The 22,509-nt window shown below is 38.7% G+C and overlaps 1 protein-coding gene across 2 annotated transcripts in view; it reads right to left on the bottom strand.

Moving 5' to 3' along the window:
* Nucleotides 1–22,509, bottom strand: part of ripor1 (RHO family interacting cell polarization regulator 1) — a 69,158-nt gene that overhangs the window by 9,260 nt on the left and 37,389 nt on the right. For both annotated transcript variants that reach the window (XM_062420289.1, XM_062420288.1), the window contains exons 2-18: nt 19,991–20,114; nt 18,447–18,599; nt 17,803–17,881; nt 16,711–16,734; nt 16,545–16,598; nt 12,519–12,668; nt 12,236–12,299; nt 11,324–11,367; nt 11,096–11,221; nt 10,810–10,958; nt 10,558–10,690; nt 7,099–7,224; nt 5,321–5,475; nt 4,460–5,186; nt 2,534–2,670; nt 1,602–1,725; nt 663–798 (exon numbers count right to left, since the gene is read on the bottom strand). In XM_062420289.1, coding sequence (XP_062276273.1) covers nt 663–798; nt 1,602–1,725; nt 2,534–2,670; nt 4,460–5,186; nt 5,321–5,475; nt 7,099–7,224; nt 10,558–10,690; nt 10,810–10,958; nt 11,096–11,221; nt 11,324–11,367; nt 12,236–12,299; nt 12,519–12,668; nt 16,545–16,598; nt 16,711–16,734; nt 17,803–17,881; nt 18,447–18,599; nt 19,991–20,088 — 2,479 coding nt within the window. In that variant the 5' untranslated portion in view covers nt 20,089–20,114. The remainder of the gene's footprint in view (nt 1–662; nt 799–1,601; nt 1,726–2,533; nt 2,671–4,459; nt 5,187–5,320; nt 5,476–7,098; nt 7,225–10,557; nt 10,691–10,809; nt 10,959–11,095; nt 11,222–11,323; nt 11,368–12,235; nt 12,300–12,518; nt 12,669–16,544; nt 16,599–16,710; nt 16,735–17,802; nt 17,882–18,446; nt 18,600–19,990; nt 20,115–22,509) is intronic.

Here is a 22,509-nt window from a genome sequence, read left to right as displayed (position 1 = left end):
AATAGATAGATACTTTATTGATCCTTCTCAGGTAATGACTTACGGCAGCTACATCTACAGTCAAGACAGCCACATAGCATAAAACACATCTGTAACTATCCACTGGGAAAATCTAAAATACCCCGAAAATTGTGCTAATAAAACAAAAAAATATATGTAATAATAATAACTAATAAATACTCACTGTGCAAAAAAGTACAGTATCTAAAAAAAGAGGGTTAGACACTTATAAACATGTAAAAAAAAAAAAAAAAAAAAAAAAAAAATCAAAATCCCCCTGTTTTCTTTTTCTGTAAAACTTTTTTAATGACTCATCTTGAGCATGGGGGCAGTTACATGACTGTATCCATTGAATGTGGTTTGGGGTGAGTGGCTAAGGCGCAAAGCTTATAAAGCTACACTTGACCTTTAGTTTGTGGTAACATTTGAGAAGGAGGTGAGGAGTGGGAGGTGTGTGTTTGGATAGCAACGTTCTTTATGTTTTCCAAAACGGGTGTTTGAGGTCTAATTTATTCATTTCACCTACATCCTCTTCCTCCTGACCTAACAACACAGATGATGATGATGTGTGTGGAGGTAAACAGTCATAAGAGGCTCAACATTGCCCACTTGTAAGCGAGGTGAGGAAGTACAGTAATGCCTTCATGTAACAGACAGTTTACCTTCAACAGACTGTCTGGTACGTCGTGGGTTCTCCTTGGTGACGCGTCGGGCGATTTCCAGTACGTGAGCCTCTCTCAGCAGTCTGTCCAGAGCGTACATCTCTCCACACCGCAGAGGACCAAACATACCCAAGCGCTACAGGACATAATGTAGTGCATTACTTTATATTACACAACATTAGTTTAATATGTGGACAAAACTAAACACTAATCATGTCCTTCATGAGCCATGTCTAATAACATGGGTATGACACAGTTTTACTGTGTTTATTATTTTTTTAAATGAAACAATATTTGAGTATATTTCAGTAGAAATATCATTAACTGATCTACTACTATATTATCACATTTATATTCATTTATTCATACAAATGAGTGTATTTTGCTGATAATAATTGTGCGCTTTTATTAAAATATTGAATGCATGAACTGCAGTTGTGATGGTTCAATGTGTCCTTGAGCAACACATGGAACCCCATGTTGAAAGTTGGGGTCAGTGCCTTGCCATCAGTGTGTGTGTGTGTCTGTGTGTGTGTCTATGTGTCTGTATATGTGTGGGCGTGTGTGTATGAATGGGTGAATGAGAAGCAAAAAAAGCACTTTGTTAGGGTTAAAAGTTGCTATCTATGTGTGTGTGTGTGTGTGTGTGTCTGTGTGTGTGTGTGTGTGTGTGTGTGTGTGTGTGTGTGTGTGTGTGTGTGTGTGTGTGTGTGTGTGTGTGTGTGTATGAATGGGTGAATGAGAAGCAAAAAAAGCACTTTGTTAGGGTTAAAAGTTGCTATCTATGTGCAATTTTTCAAGTCTGTCTTAAAACAACTGTCAGGTGACCAAATGAGCATTTAAACCTGTTTAACTGTTTATATGGACACCTGACTGTTGGTTTTAGACACACTTAAACAATTGTAAACCTGTTCTTTACAGAATGTTGTGATCTCTTACCAGCAGTTGTGTACTGCAGTTCTTCAGATGGACCACCAGAGAGCAGTCTAAAGTGGTGCATCCTGAAGTGAGAGGGCAGGTGGGGGAGGAGGAGGGGCTGTCCCAGCCTCTGTCCTGCAGAGACCTACACACACACACACACACACACACACACACACAAACACACACACGATTTACAACTAGAGCACAGTCTTTGTTGGAGGCGTCTGTTAGCACTGATTGTGTCAGGGGTTCTTAAGTGTTTACTGTAAGTAACAAATAAAACATTAGTGCTGCTAATAACAGGGTGAAGGTCAGGTTCAGATCCCTATTAAGGGAAATATTGCTAAATAGCAATATTTATATTAATAATACAGTGCACTGATTATTTCCTTTACTCATGCAACTAGGCTGTTTTGAAGTTTGAACATGGTTAATGCAATGACCACTGGATCAAATGACATAAATGATCCAATCAATGTCTGTATTGATGATCTGATTAAATGGATCAGTTATCAGCCACAATGAACACTGTAACTTAGCTGATGTCGTTATAAAATGTTAACCACTTAAAACTTTATACCAGCTGATACTGAACTGATGCTGTAAACAGTAAACAAGTGAAAGAAAACAGAGAGTGACTAAATAAATACTCATGATAGTCATATTTCAAGGTTGTTATGCAAGTAATGAAAGCATGAGGTTTTTCCAGCCTGCTCACATGATCTCACAGCTGATAGTTTAACCTTCAGAGCACATCTGCTACAGTGATGGTGCGACACAGCTCCACTAGATGGCAGCAAAATGTGACTCCTTATACAGTCTATGCTCCTTACCAACAGGAGATAGCGGTTTCCTGTATGATTTTTGGATGAATAATACATCTTAAGAGCAATGTGAAGTGTTTTCTCCTGAGGTATTGGGTGTGTTTCAGTCCATTTCTCAGCACTGACCTGCCATTTCTGTTCCTCCTCTCACCCCTCTCATCCTCTTCCTCCTCCATGTCAGACGTGTTGAGGAAGTCAAAGCTGCCCAGAGCTGTTTCTACTGTGAGGCTGACCACGCTGGGAGAGCGGCTGTGCCTACCGCCCTGCGCACACGCACACACACACACACAAGCAGATCCATAGTCAGATCATGGGCCAGCAGTCAGGTATGTCTTTAGAAGCACTCAGCAGAACAAATATATGTGCATAACTTTGTGGATATAATGAGGAGTGAATACAACACAGTGAACATGCACAAACTCACACACACACACAGACACACACACACACCACAAACCTGGTTCCACCTGAATATCAGGTTATGATCTGGTAAATATATGCATGAGTATCTATGTGTGTATATGGATTATATTGATCTTCTTTTCTTTATTTGTTGATATGCAGATATGAATGTATGTGTGTAAATTAGAAGGCCAACGTGTCATAACTTAAGAAAGAAGCAGGAGTCATGTAGGTGGACTGATTATTGATTACTATTACTGATTATTCTATGAGTTGAATAAATGTAGTAATTAGAGTCTCACCAATACTGCATGTTTGAGGCTGATGCTGAAATTGAGACTTGAGGATTTAAAAACCAAATAAATGGTATATAATGGTATATTGAAAATGTGTTTTTTAATGAGATGTGACTGAGCAGAACACTACAGACCATGTAAACATTAACTTGTCAGTTATCTCTGGTTGACAAACTAAATGACCTTTACTGTTGCTTATTAACTGAGGAAAAGGTATTATGGAATTTATGGATATTATGATATTATTGTGGTGATAATAGGTATAGTACACACTAATATAAACTTCAGAGTTATGGACGATAAGCTATTAGATTTGTACCCCATTCATATTTGAACTTCTTTTTGTCTGGTTGTATATGAAGTGAGTTTATCTACCTGAAAATGTTTTGTACTTATTCATACTGTCTCACTGCTCTGGTGAACCATGTTAATATGTAGCTCTTTGTATAGAGGTTGAAATGAACCCCACAGTATGCTTATTATATAATAAGGTCATTATGGATACAGGGCTGAAGAATCAGGGTGACCCTGAAATACATTTAATGTTGTTATGTTCTTCTTTTACACACTAAAGAAGATATGTTGTTGTCCAAGTGTTTATATATTGCCATAAGAGTTTTTATGTTAATATATGGACTGAAAATACATTTTAAAACCCATGTAAGAAAGCAGAGTCTAAAATAATGTGTTGTTCTCGAGGCAAGACCCACATATGTATTAAAGGTGGCCCATAAGGATCAAATATTTGGCCCTCTGTTGTTCATTCAATACATGAATGCACTTTTATGCTGATGATACCATCATGTACGCCTGTAACTCCACTGTAAGGCCTTTCCCCAATTCTTATTTCTTATATATATGCACAAAAGTATGGTTTGCAAGTTGTTTTTGTTGCTTACAATTATTTGATATATTATTTTTATGTGCACATTTGTACTTTTGTTTTACTTTGTTTCCCCCATTTTTAAAAGCCACACAAGCCAGCATGTTACACAATATGTAGACTGTGAGTCAAGGATGATTTGTGTTTGAGTGGATAGAAAAATGAACATATTTTTTTATTAATTTTAGATAAACAAAAAAGGGTTAAACACATTTCCTTATATCAGACACTTTGTTTTTGTCTTAATTTTTGTTTCATATTTTAAGTACATTAAAAAGTAATGAATTGCTTGTTTCAGAGGTTAGGTTTAATTCCCTTTTTTTTAACAATGTTCTCTTGCAATATAGTATTGCTACTTGTATCAATATCGCAACAAAACCTATCAACACAGAGGCCACTGTTATGTTTATTAACATAATATTTTGAAGGGTTCCTTTTTACAGTAATTAACCTTGCTGAATTTTCTCTCACCTTCAGTGTAACCTGCAGCAGCTTCAGTTCTTGCTCTAGTAGTTGTAGCTCAGGGAACTGTCCTCTGTAATCATCCAGAGAGGAGACTACATTTCCCAGGGCGTCCTCCAGCCCACTGTCCACCAGCTTATTACCCTCTCTGGACAGACAGTCTGCTCCTGCACCCTCCTCGTCCACTGACACCCGATGGGCCACAAATGTCACATCTCCGCTCTCTTCCACTGTGCTGCACTCCAGCTCTGGCTGTGTGTTTACTTCTGATGAAGTGTTAGAGTCCACTCTGTCAGTCCTGGCAGTGGTGGAGGCGAGGACAGTAATGAGTGTATCCTGTTCCTCTCCTATTGGGTGTTGTCCATCACTGTCTGTGACATCTACAGCTGTTGTGTTTTCCTCGGTATCGCCCATCTTCTTTGGTGACATGTCGGTGTCCGTGGCAACAGAGTCGGGCGGTTCGGGAGTTCTGCTCGGCATCTCCATTTCAATGTCGTTGATGGAGATCCCAGACGCCACAGACATCACCTCCCCTGATTCGCCGGTTGACCTGTCCGTCAGCACGACACCGTCGGCGCTGCTTTCACTAATGTGGCTCAGAGAGCGAGAGTAGCAGCGTGGGGTGTGGCTGTTGCTCACCCCTACTTCCACTGTTTCTATGGGAGACTGAGTCCCTGCATCCTCCTCCTCACTTTCAGGTTTTGTTGTCCCAGTGACTTCACCCTTCTCCTCTTCCCTGTAAATCAGTTCATTTATCAGTCAATCTAATTATTAATAGGGCACAACATATTCCAAGCAAGCAAACTCTGGGCTTCCGGGAAATTAGTCAGAATGTTATTTTATAAGAATGGAGAGTATCAACAACAGTACCTGCTGCTGTCTGCTTGGTGTTTGGACGTGTTGGGAGTGTCGCTGGATTTGTGGGTGGAGTTTGGAGTTGAGGAAGCGGAGTCTCTGGGGCAAAATGAGATGTCAGGCTGCGGGTAGGAACTTCCTGCCGGCTGGACCTCTGGTGTCACCACTGCCTGGAGAGCAAAAGAGACACAGACACACAGAGTCAACGGAAGAGTCTATTTTAGCCGTCAAGAAAAAAATGGGGGAAAAAACCCTGAGTTTTTGACTGCATGCCAATGTACACATTACAGCCCCCTCATGTACATCTAAATTCTAAGAGTAGTCAATCTGTTCCACACATAATACATTATTTCCTATATGAATCCCCAAAGGCTCAAACAAGTTCGAGCTGATATGGGCTTTATGTGAATTTCTGCTACAAAATACATATTTGGAGCTTGTGTGGAACAAAATGTCATATTCTTAACCCTCGCATACTGTTCATATTTTAGCCTCACAGTATGTTCCATGTCAATTTTGACCCGGTCTAAGAATCTTCTCATAAAAAGTGTCTATACAAAATTTTGAACCACAGATGTGTTTAGAAAGCATCATTGTAGTGAATATCTATCTACAAGCTCCCAAAAGACTGCATTACTTCTCCTTCAGAGGGATTCCTTCAATGTCAATAAACCATTTACTAGATTGTAGATTCTAGACTCATCTGAATTCAACCATTCATATACATATTGTGTCATGACATCAAAAGCACAGGTGTTACCAATAACACTAACAATGGCTCTGTTCTATTCATGTGTCTCAGTAAGCTTGGACAGTGTGACAGTGACCAGGACCCTGATACTGAAGTAGCTAAATGGAATTCAGCCATCATTCATTTTATTATTTATACCAATGCTTTTTTTATACTACAATATTATATTTGATCTTCCAGTTATATCAACATATTTTCAATCAGACTGCCAAATTAATTGTTTCCACATTTTATCTGAACTGGCTAAAAAAAAAACTATTCAGAAGAGATTTTGGCAACATTTATACAGGGTGCAACAATCTAGGAAGTATGTTTATCTTGATTTTATGCTTGTTCTCCCTCTCCAGGAAACAGACAGATTTCCCCACATTCTCTTTGATGCTTGTTATCATCTGCCTAAGGTTGAGTTTAGACTGTTTCCAAAGAGAAAGGACAGTTCTTCTTCCAAACAGGTTATCAAGTCACGTCAGGGGTCGAGTAGAGGGGAAAAGCACAAGGTGGAGCGGAGGAGAGCAATAAATAGAAAAGCCAGTTTATTATTGATGTAAAAAAATTGCCAGTGCTGTATTAAAACAGAATGAACACATTTAACCTGACCAGTCTAAAAATCAGAAATATTAACATCGGTAAACATGAAAATAAATATGAAGGATACACAAACATTTAAGTTCTAAAGCCTTGTGTGTTATAGTAGAGTTTATAATTAATGAAAGCTAATTCCTGTATAACAAACTCTGGTTTAGGAGTCAAATTTGGGTCCCAGTGGGTTTATTCTAGGGAAGGATAGAGGACTTGTTGCAGACTGAGAGGCCAAACCAAAAGTCCCCTAATTATGAGGCAGGACTGTTTGCACATGTATAAACAGGAGATGACTGAAGCTTAATGACATTTCATTTCTCAATTTCATTGTTAATAATGAAAATGACATTATAGACACAAACATTACAAAGTGTAATGAAGTCAGACCAGCCAGAAAAGAAGAAAGTCATCAGCACCAGACTGCAGATCAGAAATAACATCTCTAGTGTGTGTTGTGTGTTACCTTGGGATGTGTGGAGTTGCGCAGCGCTCCTGCAGACAGCTGAGGACTGGAGGAATCATCTGAAGATTCAGAGGAGTTGGACCATGCTGTTCCATTCTCTAACTCTTCATGACGGCGGAGCATGTTCTGAAAGACAAACAGGACTTTAATGTGTAGGACTCGTGATCATTGATAATCCAGCACATTGTGGACTATATGGGAGAGATGGTTTCACCTGTCATCTAAACACTTTTACTACTGTTACAACTAGTAATGCTGCTGTTTGCACCTTTTCATATTGTGCTTTTTTGTCCTTATAGATTACTAACGTTTTTTTTCATGTCTAAATTCTTTTTAATAGTCCTAAATGTTTTTATACCTCAGGGAGTCCTATCTAAAATTCATCATATTATTGTCTGTTCTTCAATATAATAACAATATATCTACTACTACTACTACTACTACTACTACTACTATTACATTTTCTGTTATAAAAAAACTGAAAGCCTCATTTCCATTCTGGATCCAAGCAACAGACAGATGGCATGACTTAACAACATTAAAAGGAAACAACCTGACCTATTTGAATGAAATAACAAGCTCAACTGTTTAACCATAAAAGACACCTATATAGTCAGCCTGTATGTTAGAAAAAAAAGCTTCACCTCCTCACTAAATGTTCAGAAATGAGAGTTTTTGTCACAAAATCATCATCATGTGTCCAGAAATCTTCCAGCACACACATGAGAGGAAACCTTCCTACATCTTTGGAGAAAGTGTGGATATATCTTCTAAAATTGAATTATTCTATAACTAACAATCATACCAGTAAAGCTTCTTTGAATTTGAGTCACTTAACTAAGCCGGCTGGTTCACAGTTCACAGTTCAGACACTGTGCCCTCTTAATTATCTCCACTGTATAAGACTCTGCATTCCTCCACTTTGCTGATCAGTCAGATGTCACAAGCTGTCAGCAGCACTCACTCATACAAATCTGTTGTTTAAGCTTAACTGGATTACAGTGACACTTTTTCAGGATTAAGGGGTACTTAAGATTAAACCATCTTGCAAGTTCAAATACACAGTTCACTCTGCTTAATTATCTTCAGTCAACAGAACAAGCGGTGTTCAACTCTGCTTTGTTCTCTTCTACTCTGCTTCAGTGACCGCACTGAGCACACAGCACCAGAAACAGCCAGCAGGAAAGTGATATATCAACAGTGTTCACTCCACTTAAATGGATAAGTAGGCACACTCCAAGCTGAATGTGAATGCCAGTTCTCATAGAATGTCATTCGGCAGTGAACTTTATAACTGCTGACTTCACAAATGTGCTGAAATGAGTGGAGGACGATTGGTTCAAAGGCTAGCTAAGCTTTTATTTCTAGACTTTAGCAGACAAGTATAAAGTTAACATGACCCGTAGTCAGGATGGCTGCAATTATGAGACCCACGTTAGAAAATATCTGAATTTTCCTTTACATGAGTTTACTCAAAGTCTCCCTCCAGTCAAAAAAACAGTTATATGTTGTTCTCTTCTCTGTGCAGAATGACATATGAGCAGAGTTTGTTTTTCTCATTCATCTGCTGAAAAAGGAAAACTTCCCTGTGTTCACCCTAAACTTTAAGGCATGTTCCCATGAGCGGCAACTCATTTTGTATTCAAGATTTTGGGATTTTTCAATGTGTGAGAATGAGTAGATGTCATTTCAAGAATTTTATAACCAGTAAATTGAACTTTGTGGAAAATCATGTTAGACACAAATGATTATTCAAAGTTTAGTTTCATAAAATATGCACTGTGAACACATCCAAGTTGAAACAGGGAAGTTGGTGTGTACATTCTGAAGGACAATCTGGGTAAAAACTAACCTATGTGTTCTTTTTCAAGTCTGACTCTGGCTGCCACTGAATGAATGTTATTATTACTTATATTACAAATGATAATAAACTGTGCTTATCCAATTGAACTTTCTTCAGGTTTTTCTCAGTCACAACTGAGGACAGTGGATGTTTCTGTACATTCCATTGACTTTATATAAATATGGTTGTTACAACAGTTTCTCCCCAAATGTGAAGCTTCACTTTTGCATAGCAGGAAATGGAGATTTGTTGTCAATATGTATATACAGTCAGTGATATATCCTCTATACTCTAGTTTCTAAGATTCTACATCACCATAATACATTATGTGGTAGTCATATTGAATTATGGGTCCTAGGTTCCCCATAATTATCCATCATCAACTTACATCAAGGTGGTACTGTCTAGGTTCTAGAAGGATCTCCTCAATCACCCTATGGGCTGGTGGAGAGTCGTATGTCTGCAGATTTTCAGTTTGACCAAACAATACAGCAGAAGATTTCCACTTCCTCCTCTCAAATGGAGGAAATGATGAGTGAAAACAGCTGAAGATGTGTTTGGAAACCTTGCATACATACCTCATGGCTCACTGGAACCATGAGCAAAACAACGGAGACTACAGTTCTAGGTTTTCTAATGTTCTACACCAGTCAGAATACCAGTGAGTTCTATGTTCCTATGTTCTGCGGGGGTTCTACTTCGTCATGACTTACAGAAGTGGGATGTCTCGGAGACTTGTCGCTACAGGAACAGCTCTGGCTAAGTGTGTCTCTGAAGATGTCCAGCAGCGGCCAGTGCTGCCGCCTGGTCAGACTCCGAGGCAGAGACTGCGTGTTACGATAGCAGCCAGGTGGGACAAAGTGGAACGGAGCAGTTAGGGACCGGTGTTTTTTTGCTTCATTAAAGCACTTCTCCTACAGCAGTGGTTCTGAACCATGAGACCTTTAGTCCCCTGAGAATTTACTCTAAAATAGATCTAAATAACAGAAGGTGCTTTGTATCTTTTACAGTTTATGTTGTTATTCAATAGAGAGTCAAAGTAGATTAAACTCAGTTTTCAGTTTGCTGGTGTTCTATTGATGTTCATTCATTTCCAGTCATAAGATGGTATATATGCTCAGCCTGACTAGGGCAGAGTTCGATTGATGCATGCAACTAATTCGTACGACTGTTTGTGTGAGAAAAAAAAATGGACCACTCAATCTGTAAGGATCTGTTCAAATCAGCAAACTGGAATATTGTTTTTTTCAGTAATGAAAAAAGGATGAAACTAGTGCTAAAGAGATAATCATGAAAGCAAACCATCTGAAATGTAGTGCGTGGACACTGTATGATGAACGTGACAGTAACTTAACAATGAAAATAAATGTGAGAGGTGACGGTGGGGCAGCGGAGGCAATGCAAATGTGTCATTCTGCTCCAACTGGGCTTCGAGGGTCGTGTACAAGTTCAGTTTCACAAAATACCTCGACTCAAACTTGACTTTTTGAAAAAAGCGACATCCCTCATCAGCACCTTCGATCCAAATATCTAAGTGTCAGTTTAGAAAAGCTTGTTAAATGTCACTCTGAGAACAGGAGTGAAGAAAAAGACAGCTAGAACACTGAAGGACTCACATAGAAGGCTTGTTCACGTAAAGACGGCGTGTCAGGAGGACTCTGGTTGAAGATTGTTGAGAATCTCTTACTGACAGTTGGAGCTTTGTTGACAGTGCTCGCCACTGACCCTTGGTCGTCTTTATCAAACGGACTGACGAAGAAGAGTGGAGGGAGAGGAAGGCAGAGACAAAAGATAGATTAAATAAATATTACTAATCTAATATTTAATAATGTTCTGTTAATGAATCACACATTATTTATGAAGCTCACTTCCAGGTGACCTCGAGGCTTAGCTTAATGGTCCCGAGATCATTAATATCCACAGCAACGGTCTGGGGTAGAGCAGCAAATAGGTCCTTGGTCTCACAGGAAACACTTCCCACCACCACGTGATTGGCTAAGCTCTTCAGCTCCGTCACCTAGGAGACCACAGAAATATAGTTTGATCATACAACAGATCCAGAGACAGTGAGGTGATATATCACACTAAATGACTAAATGAATAACAAAAGTCATAAACAAGTCATTCTAAAAAAAGACAGAGGAAGGGACTGACCTTTACAGAGAGGAACTCGTTGATAAGAGGCAGAAACACCATGTCCTCACTGTCCCACATCTGCTTGGAATTGATCTCTATTCTGCCTCGAAGCTTCCAACGCTGCCGACCATACCTCATAAAAATCTAAAAAACGCACACACACCTCGTCAGTCTCACTTCTTGTTAGCAGACTAATGTGTGGATGTATAGTTTGAGAGAGAGAGAGAGAAAGAGACAGAGACTAACCTCATACTGATCACCAGCACACAATCTAGCAAATCCAGCCAGACCTGAAAGACACAGATGGGAACAGATATGACCAATCAGCTTCTGATAGAAGGACACAGTACATTGTATAATATGAAAAACAACAATGAAATAATATTATCATATACAATTTTGAAAAGTAACTAGACCCACAAGCAGGCATGCTAGGGTCTAGTTAGGGCTCATAGGTCCGTATATACATACTGGATGTGAATATGAAATGTTGTGTCATTTGGACTGGACATCATCATTAAACTTTCAGACATTTTAAACTGTAGCACCAATCACTGGTTTTCTCCTAGTTTGATGTGGCAACACTAGAGGGTCTAAATTCATCCTATATTTGGTGACATGTGAACAGTGTAATTGAGACATGGTGCAATACCACCTAATGATAGACTGCATACTACTACTACCATCACTACCACTACTACTAATAATAACAACAACAATAATAATAATAATGATAATAATAATAATTATAGGCTAATGATAATATTCCAGGAAAAAATAATATGGTTCTTATAGGATGCCTGGACCTCATACTATACCTGTATTTCTGACATTCTCTAAAAACACATTTTGTAATTATTGGCTTCACTGTGTGTGTTCTCAGGTTAATGTACATTTTACCCTGTGAACATGAAATGCACCGAAACAAACAGGATGACACTTTGAATCGTGTGATTCCAAAGATGCTGCATGCTAAATTTGAAGAAGATTTCATTAGTATCATGGGACGAGTTCATAAAAATGTGTTATATTTAAACAATCCTACAGATTATGTAAACCTCCCCGTCACACTGAGTAGTGCCATGTGTGCCTACACTGTTAGTATGTGATTGTTTAAAATGAGGCATTATCAAATTCTAGAAGACTTTTAGTTCTTACCTCTCATCTTAATGTGGAACTCTCCCAGCTGGTTCTCCATCTCGTTCTCCAGCACACACATGTTCTACAGAGAGGATCAGAGAGGAACATTTATTCTTATCTACATAAAATGTATGAACTAGTGATCAGTTGTTTTTATATGATTCTTAGTAACCTTCCAGTCCTATTTTCTTCTCTTATGTATCCCCTTATTACTCTCTTGTGCATCAGGTTGATTTCCTTACACCATTTTCTCCCATTCCATCTAAACTCACTTTCTGTCGCTCTGCCCTCTTCTCCTTACCTCTGTGTACTCTTTGTATCCTTTGTTGGCCTCTGCTAGACTCTCTCTGGCCTCCTTACTGCCTGGAGAGGCAGTGTACGCCTTCACCATCTTGTTGGCTCCGTCCCTGAGTCTCCTCTGCATGCAGTATGCTTCATACAGCTCCTCAATCTGGGAAAAGATGAGACAAAGTGTCATCAGTCTTATCTATGCAGCATATACAGAGAGAGCAAGCAGCTTCATAAACCAATGTAGACAAAGCAAAGGGAGAGGTGAACATATAAGTAAGCACTAGAGCTGACTTGGGCAGGAAGTCAGTCAGCTAAGTCAGGAAACACTGTCTGCAGTATGTTTTTACATCACTGCCATAGCTGGTCTAGCCTACTTGTGTCGGAGCAGCAGCACATTCACAAACATTCCTCATACTGATGGTGATGAAAGAGGTTTTTGAAATTGCAACTACAACCCTGCATAATCACAAGATAATGTCTGCTTGACAAAGTTGAGCTATGTATACATGTTCTCATTGTTTGGTCCCACCTTTGTAATGCTGTGTGTGCTTGTCCTCGCTTTTCATAACATGCAAATATGACATAGCTTCAGTGTGAAAGAGAAGAGAAGACTACACTAACTGGTTGAAATGTATGATGCGTAGGATACACTTTATACATTTAAACCTTAAAAGCAATATACAGCAAAATGAATGAACACCACCCCTACTCTGGACCATGCTGCTGGATTGATAGTCAGATTAGCATCATGATCCATTAGCTTTGTGGCTAGAAGAGCAAAAATGACTAGAAAACATGCTCTCACACAACACGCTATGAAGTTTTAAAGCTGCATTGGCTGTTTTTTTGCCACTTGGGGGCAGCAGACAAGCTGTAAACATGATTAAAAAAAAGTCGATGAAGCTAACACATTAGCAAACTGTTGCCTATTCACACAGCTAGCAAAAACAAAGTAACATTAGCATCGATTTGATGTATTAAAAAAAAAAAAGCAATAATTTGGTGGGGGTTTGTCACTATGAGCAATAGCTTCAGCTATTTGGTTCATTTTAAAAAATATAAAAATATTGATTAGTGCACCTTTAAAATGTGCACCTATAATAAATGTGTTATTTTATTGCATGGTGCTTATTATTGACTCTGTATGCTAACAATGTTCCTTTCATCTACAGTTCAGCTTGTTTTGTTAAAGACAGACAGACACTATGATGACAGCATGTGATTAATACATCAACAGCAGCTCTAATGTGTAAGCTAGTCAAACCAAAAGTCACAACAGTGATGGTTATCTATCTAGCTTACAAGCTAAACAACAGATGTATCAGTGATCAAATAGCTGCTCTCCAATCAAACAACACAAAAAAATAACCAGTGCATTAATGTGTACATTCAGAAACACATATAATATGTACATGTATGAATACATTATGTTATATAATATGGAATGGAAGCTGAGGTTTTCCAACATGGCCACCAGAGGGTGCGTTACCGCCACCTGAGACTCTTCCACATAAACAAACACACCTCCAGAGATCTCTGCCTGTTAGATATTTCCATAGAATCCTTATTTGTGTTTAGGCTTGACTCAACCAACCAGGCAGTGATCTTTTATCACAGCACTGCTACTGAGTCATTGTTATATCAGTGGGTGAGGAGGCTGACGTGGAGAATAACTTATTGTTGCCAGAAAAGAATATGATATCACACATAAGCAGTACATGGGTGTGCACAAACGCATTATCTAAAGCCGACAGAGGCGGTCACAAAGATAATCATTGGGCAGCGTGCATGTATGTATTCACAGTATTGACTTAAATAAAGACGTTCGATAAGTGTCGCGGTCGTCCCTCGAACTGTTAAACATCGCTCTGCTTCTCAGTCGTCATAAAAACAGCGTGGGGTCCAGTCCAATAACATGTTTGACTCTCTGCTGCTACCAGCTGCCAAGTAAAGCCAGTCCTTTCCTGTCAGGAATGGCTCAAGGCTTTTGCTAACAGACATTTCAACAGTCAATTTTTGCTGTGAGTGACCCTGTTTAAGACTTGTCAACACATAAAAGAAACAGGAGATTCCGTTTCTGTCACAATATTATTGGCTATTAGTCACAAGTTTAATGAAACAAGGCGCCTGCCTCTGGGTATTTACTGGTAATAAGAAAGAGCTGATGCCAGGCTTTGCTGACGTGCGTTGTGCATGTCTGGCAAGCAAGCAAAAGGGCGAGAGAAGACACAGCATGTAGTCAATCCACAAGAGGGACGCTGTACACGAGTTAATACGAGACGTGCTGGACTGGAGATGATGTGAAACATTAAATGTCAGGAAAAAGCAGCAGGAGGGTCCTGAGGGAAACAGGAAGTGAAGTCATGTGTAAAATAACAGTCTGTAGCGTCGCTGTTGTTTCGTCGTGACTCGTGTTGAAGCGATGAACTGAGAGCTCTGATTAAGTTAATTCATGCAGCGTCTTCTCATTTGCATTTCTCTCTCTCACTAAACCATTTCAACCTGACTTTAGTCTCTCCTTCCCTCCAGTGGATGTCTGATCAGGTACTTGAGGGTATTTACTTCCAAATCTTCCTTCCATATTTTAAAACAGGAATGCCCTGTTGAATATGAATAAATGTTGCATTTGACTAAACATGCAGTGCAGTTGGAGCGGTGCCAATTTTATTCTGTTATGTAAAATCTTGGTGTGGCCGTTTAATGAACTGAGGAAAAAAGTGCTGCATATCCAAGCAGGGATATAAATAATTGACTGTACAGTAATGAAGAGAGGAGGATCTGCTTATTTGTTGTCAGATTATACACATCATGTTATTTACTTTAGCTGATCTTTTATCTGATATGTATCAGTGTTTGCAGCAGGAAATAAGTGAGTCAGGGAGGTACCAGAAACAAAAACAGACATGTATTTAGATGTAGGGACAGGTTTCATCAGGATCAACATAGAACATCTTCTTAGTCTTTGTTTCTCTCATCTTGCAAATTTCATCCAATTCTCACATCATTTGCTACATAACATATTTGGATGATACTGAAATACTTACAGAATGTTGCACAGTTCATCTCTTAATATCCTCAGACAAGATTTATAGATCTTATAAAACTCATGGCCACCATCAGCATCAGTATTGCCGTCTATCACAGAGTGGATTAGATTCGGATGACGATCCAGATGCAGATTAAACATTTCTCAACATGTTTTATCAGTAACTTTATAGATGTGAATGTTAGCTTGGAGGATTTCCTACTTCACAGTCTGTGATATAAAGCTCCAGGACCTGCTCAGATAAAATGATCAGTATGGGAGTCTTAAGATGAATCCTCTGCCTTTGACCGTAACGTGACAATAATATCATGATTATTTGTGAGACAATATATATCGTCCAACTAAAGTAGTTATCACGACAGGCCTATTTAACCTTTAGCATACATGTCTTTGACGGTGGGAGTAAACCAAAGCAGCTGGTAGAAACGCAAATACAGGGACAACATGCAAACTGAGACAGGCAGCGTTGGGGCTGTGGATCTTCTTTCTGTGAGGTAACATCGCTAACCACTTAGCCACCATACCATGCTTTAATCTTTAAATCTCTTTTTGGATTTACAGTAGAGCATTTTAATCTGCAGTATGTTGACTTGAAAACCAAATGATTACAATGCTGATTGTCAGACTGCAGCTGATACACACTGTTAATTGGTACTCAGTTCAAGATGAGGACGTTGTGCCGCCTCCTTAATGACTATGATTTACAGTCTCAGTTGTCTGAGTTGCTGGCATGTCATTTTGAAAATGATAGAGTCTCAAAAATAATGAAAACTTAAAAAACAAGGAAAAACACAAGTAGACTTTCACCAAGGATGAATTCCACAACTAAATTAAAATGTCAGGCGAGAGCAAAAGGTCAACATGAATTAAAAAAACTCAAATCAGTCAAGTCGAGTTCACTCATTAACACATCGCTGTGACATTTCCTTAATTCACCAAACTTCAAATAAAAGGCAGAGTGATGTGTGACTGACATCATGGGGGTGTTACCTTGCTGAGGTGGAACTCTAGTCGTCTGATGTACCTCTCAGTCATCTTCACTTGCTGTGGAAAAAAAAAAGCATGGTCAGATCTAACCCGACTAGACAAAAAAACAACTGACCAATACTCAGAATATGTCAGTTAAATATGCTGTAGTGTTCCATAGTGTACTCACCTTGTCCAGTTCATACAGGAAACCCTGTGGAGGCAGGAAACATCAAGTCAGCACAATCTCTCACACACGATGATACACGTGATTTTAATCAAGTGGCAGCACAGTGGGCCTCGTGCAAGAAAAGCACGTTTCAGAAATGTAAGAGAATTTGTCACATTCTGTTACCTTCTACCACTCTGAAGTTTCTCTGAGGTACAAATTAAATTTACAAGCAGTCTGGACCTGCCATGTGAGTCATAAACAGACAGTGTGACCTCCACAGGGCAGAAAACAAGTCAGAGAGATTTAGAAGAATATAAACATGTTCAACTTCAGGCCCTTATGGTTTATGGTAAGTGATCATTTGCTTTGGCAGAATATTTTCATGTTTCCAAATCCTACTCATAAAGACACGAGGAGCCTCACAGAATGAAACCATGTGAAAGCCCACAGATTGTTTGTTTTTTTCTTTTCCAAATTCTTCTTCTGCAATAAATATCTTTAGTTATTTTTTCTTTCTTTTTTTTAAAGTGGGCGTGTTCAAGGATACACTGACCCCTCGGCTTACAGTCAAATAAACAGAGTCAAATGGCAACCTTTCAAATACAGGAAGTTAACATTTACTCTTGATAATGTCTATGATTACATTCTATGTGTCTGCTGGCTTTACATTTTTCAACAACAAAGGCCAATGGTGGTCCAGTGGGACTTTAAGTATGACTGCTACTATATCAAATCAAGAATAAACTCATTTGAATGTTTCCAAAATGAATGAAAGTCATAAAGCCATGATGAAAAGTGTAACAACCTGCAATCCAGGATCACAATAGGGCTGAACCATATATCCTTAACGTATCTATATCTAGATATGAACGTGCAACCATATGGACCATATCAAAGAAATTGTTCATGTCTTGTCTTATTTTAGCACCTTATGGGCTTCAATGCAGCTTAAGACAGTTATCGGTCTGTTTGGCTGAGTCACTGCATTGAAAATCATAGTCATATCATATATTGTATTGATATCTAGATATTTGGCTTCAATAACGAGTTACAATCATTTGTCCATATCGTGCAGCCCTAGATTATAAACAGTAACATATGAGAACATACCAGTCTGGAGTTCCTCTTTGATTCTTTCATCTGTCTACTGAGATTTTCCAAGTCCATCTGATGAACCTGCAGATATGACCTGAGAGAGAAAACACACACACACACACACACACGTCATTACTCATCACACAACTCACTGTTTTCAGATATTTACCTTTGTCTTAATTACCTCCTTGAATTAACTTCATCTGGAAGTCTTGCTTGTTTATGCTTATTTATCTAAACTCTTTATTTATATGCTAGTATAACATGATGCTGCACTGTGGTAAAATATCTGTTGTGTCTTAATGAGCAACACCTGCTTCTAGCTGTTGCTCCAGTACTTCACTACTTCTGTAAATAATTGTGGGATGCTGTAAATAAGTGTTGCACATTTCATCTGTCAGACCTCGCTACTCCTTCAAAATAACTTTCAATTTAATCTAAATCTTTTATAAATTAGCTCCTTTTCCTACCTGGTGTGTAAGAATAATAATGTGCATGTACCTGTGCTTGTGCAAATGGAAATAAAGTCTTTTGAATCTTGAGTGGACATATTCTCTTTTTTTTTTCTTTATTTAATTCACAATTTCATCATAAAGACCATCAGTGAAAATGTTGCAATCTGTGTGTATGAGCGCCTGTGTGTGTGTGTGTGTACTTACTGGAGGCCTGTCTTCAGAGCCTCGTAGACCTCGTCCACCCGCTCTGGTTGAGGGACTTTAGGAGGCGGGTTGGATTTGTTGGACGTAGTAAACATCCTGCTGGCTCTGCTGGGCTTCCTGCTGAGACCTGGAGTGCTGAACACTGAGAGGTTCCTGCAACATGCAACATGTTCTCACATTATTCACTCTACTGACAGTGACATCCCCTTCTAATGTTATTATTATATAATGTTAGAGTCGTTTTGTACAGTAATATAATTCTGTCTCCAAAAATAAATAAATACATAAATAAATGAATGAATAAGTGTAGCTCAAACTGTGATGAGATTAGAGGATTAGAAGATCCTCAATACATTATAATGACATTTTTTTACTATATAATGTCATATTTTTGTCATTATTACTACATAAGAAATTATTCTTTTTTTAACAAGAATTTGATATTATAAAAACACATCCCTTCATCACATTACTTTCTTATTATACAATTACTAATACTAACTTATCCCACTAAAAACCTTCTTATACTTATATTATCTCAATAAAACAACTCGTTGTAAGTTAAGTTTGTGTCCTCTTAAACATGAACCATATATTGTTAAGATATAACTATATATATTTAAAACACTGTAGCCTCCATCAGCTGGAAATATTGTCAATGACTGTTTTTTATGGTTTCTGTTTTATTACATGTTTAGGATTAGGCAATAAAAAGAAAATCATTTCATATTTATGATTAGAAGGCTGTGCATTGTTTTCAATGATTATGAAACAAATCTGATCCTGTATATTTAGAAGATGTTAAGTATATGACAGGAACTAGTTTTCTCAATATGCCTAATGATGTTAGAAGTATGTTGTTGTGTGATGTAACAAGATAAAGTGATATTAATGAACACTTTGGTGTGTGTGGTGGAGAGTTGTGAACTTGTTTGAGGTCACGGTCGTAATGTAAACAACACTGACATCAAGTAATCATCATGTTCATCATATCTGTGTCACAGCTGGCCTGCAAATCAGCTACAAGATAGAGAGTGAAAACATGTCCCACTGTCCTCTGAAGATGTCCATGTTAGGATGCAAGACACATCCAAAATACTCATCCGTTTGTGTGTATATATAAACCAACATATGAATCATTCCTGTGTAAAAACAGAATGAAGCTGATAATAATAATAAAAATAATAATAATAATAATAATAGGCAGAACATGTAACTGTGATGTTATTTTAAATTATACTAATACGTATTAGAGCTAAAGATCCCTGATTGCTCAATTTCCACTGTGTATAAACACACACACACACACACACACACACACACACACACACACACACACACACACACACACACACACACACACACACACACACACACACACACACACACACACACACACACACACACACACACACACAGTCAGACTGTCTGTCTTTAGAGCTCCACCTCACAGGATGTCCTGTCAAGTGTGTACTTCCTTGCCTCCCTGTGCGTGCATGTGGGTGTGTGTGTGTCTGTGTGTGTGTGTGTCTGTGGGTGTGTACCTGTAGGGCTTGTCGTAGGTGTTGACTCCAGTGAAGCTCTGGCTCCTAGTGATGGATCTGGAGGTGAGGCGTCTGACAGGCCGAACAGACAGCGACATGGTGGAGAGAGTTCGGGATGGACTCCCTGCACAGAGAAGAGAAGAAACAACCGTCATAACATATAAACCTGGTCTCACTGTGTTATCCAGAGGTATACATATAACTATACATACTGTACAAACACTAATATTTGTAATCTGCTCTGATACAGTAATAATGTTACATCACATTTCCTGCAACTTCTACTTATGAACTATTTATTCTTATGACTAACCGTTGTAACAAGCAGAAAACAAACACATACATGACGGTTTGGTGTAAATGCACACAGAACATATTGCAAATCAGGCTGTGATCTGATAGGTCAGAACACTTCTTGAGGGGATCTGACTCTTCCTGCTATCTCAGACTGAAAGCTGCAAAGGAGAACTAAGAATAAACAAGAGCGCTTATCTATACCAGATCTAAACACAAAGACCATGTGATCAGCTATCATTAACCACATAACGTATTAATATGAGTGAACACTAGGTGGAGATGGGTGTCAGGTACATGTTTAATCGAACTGTTTTGATTGTTCTGTACAGCACCAGATCATATAATGTAAAGGATTTCTCATTTTCTCTTCCTCATTGTAACAAGGTCAAGTGGATGGAGTCTTTTTTTGTCAAAGTAGACACACTCTCACACACACACACACATAGAAGGCAATGAGAAAATGTAGATCTGAGAGAGATTGGGTGGTCTTGAAGCTTTGTTAAGTGAAGAATTAACAATAACATCTGGTGAAAACGACTGGATTTGTAGAGCAATTCAGACAATCTCCTCCCTTTAGAGGTGAGGCTTTTTCTAAATGGTCACTAATTAGCTCTTGTTTGGTCCAGGTCATAAAGTCAGGATTATATGTTATACGTCTGTGCAGCCATGAGACTCCATAGAATGACATCATCTGTTTATACACACGGACATCCACGTGAAACACACAATTTAAGGCGCTTTTAGCACAGACTGCACACGTGTGTAACACTTCCACAGACAACCGCAAGTGTTTCGTGGACCTGCTTTAATGTGTCGGTAACAATATGACCGTGTATCATTATTACAGGGGAGATAGTAATTATACTTTGTCATGAGACTGAGCAAGTCAAAGTGTCTCATCCTCTAACAGTGAGACACCACAGACAGTATGTGTATTACAGGTGTGACAAACAAAAAGTGATGCACTGGCAAAATACTGTAATACATAACGCCGTGATGCATTTGTAGATATTTTTGCAGGCTTTGTCTTCTCATGCTAATCTGCTCGCTCTGCTAATAAGTAATGACAACATACACACAGCTGTGGTGTCGCGTGGTATAAAAGTACACAGCAGCACACACCCAGCTGAAATGTTTAGGTGTGGTCACGATTTCAAGAGACTGAAAAGGAACCTGAAACTGAAAGGACTTTATGATAACGTGAATACATGCAGTACTGAATATGATGTGAGAGTGGAGGAGTTTCACGCAGTCTCTGGTCTTAAAGGTGATGTGATTAATGCTGGGCTCTAAAAGCTGGTTAAGATTTAGATTCATTTCCAGTTCAAATTCCTTGAGTCGATTAATCTCTTATACGTGTACCTTCACCCTTTGTTTGTATAAGCAAAGAGCAATGAACTAAACATTACAGGTAAAAGATTCAATCAGCTGTAACTGCAAAACATGAGTTCAACTTTCATGACATCATAGTTGTGAATCAGCTATATTATATCAGCATTTCATATCTTATTCTGAAGCCGGATATATTTGATAAGGGATTCAAACTTCATATATTCAGATTCAGTAATGAAACATTACATTCTCATATTAGACTCCAACACTGCATATAACAGTGTTTCACATTTACAGAATTTGGGCAGTCGACCCACCTTAACTTGTGCCAAACAAAAATATATTTCATTTTATTTATTTTTTATTTTCATATTACATTTTTAATATTGTTGTAAATCTGGTGTAATAGTGCAGGAGTGAGTGTGTCCTCTGCATCAGAGCACCAGAAATGAAAGATGAATCATATGAGTAATAAAGCTCCACACATGATAGAAGAAATAATATCATGACTGCAAAGTTTCAGTCTAATAGTTAACACATGACCTCTACTACATCACTAAAAAGTCCATTCTTTCTTCATCTATTCCATATCAAACGTATGTATCAAACTGGACCATGATTGGCTACCAGTATATATGCAGTGTTATGCATCCTGGTCATAATGAGCTCCTAGGTTCACAAGAGTTTCTCAAGACTGAGTCAGGCAGACAGATAGCAGACAGACAGAGAGCAGACAGACAGACAGAGAGCAGACAGACAGATAGCAGACAGACAGACAGCAGACAGACAGATAGCAGACAGACAGAGAGCAGACAGACAGACAGAGAGCAGACAGACAGAGAGCAGACAGACAGACAGCAGACAGACAGAGAGCAGACAGACAGACAGAG

The sequence above is a fragment of the Scomber scombrus genome, chromosome 6 (genome assembly GCF_963691925.1).
Source record: "Scomber scombrus chromosome 6, fScoSco1.1, whole genome shotgun sequence".
Classification (NCBI taxonomy): Eukaryota; Metazoa; Chordata; class Actinopteri; order Scombriformes; family Scombridae; genus Scomber; species Scomber scombrus.
Note: the sequence above shows the minus strand (reverse complement) of the source record. Positions and strands in the feature narration are given on the sequence as shown.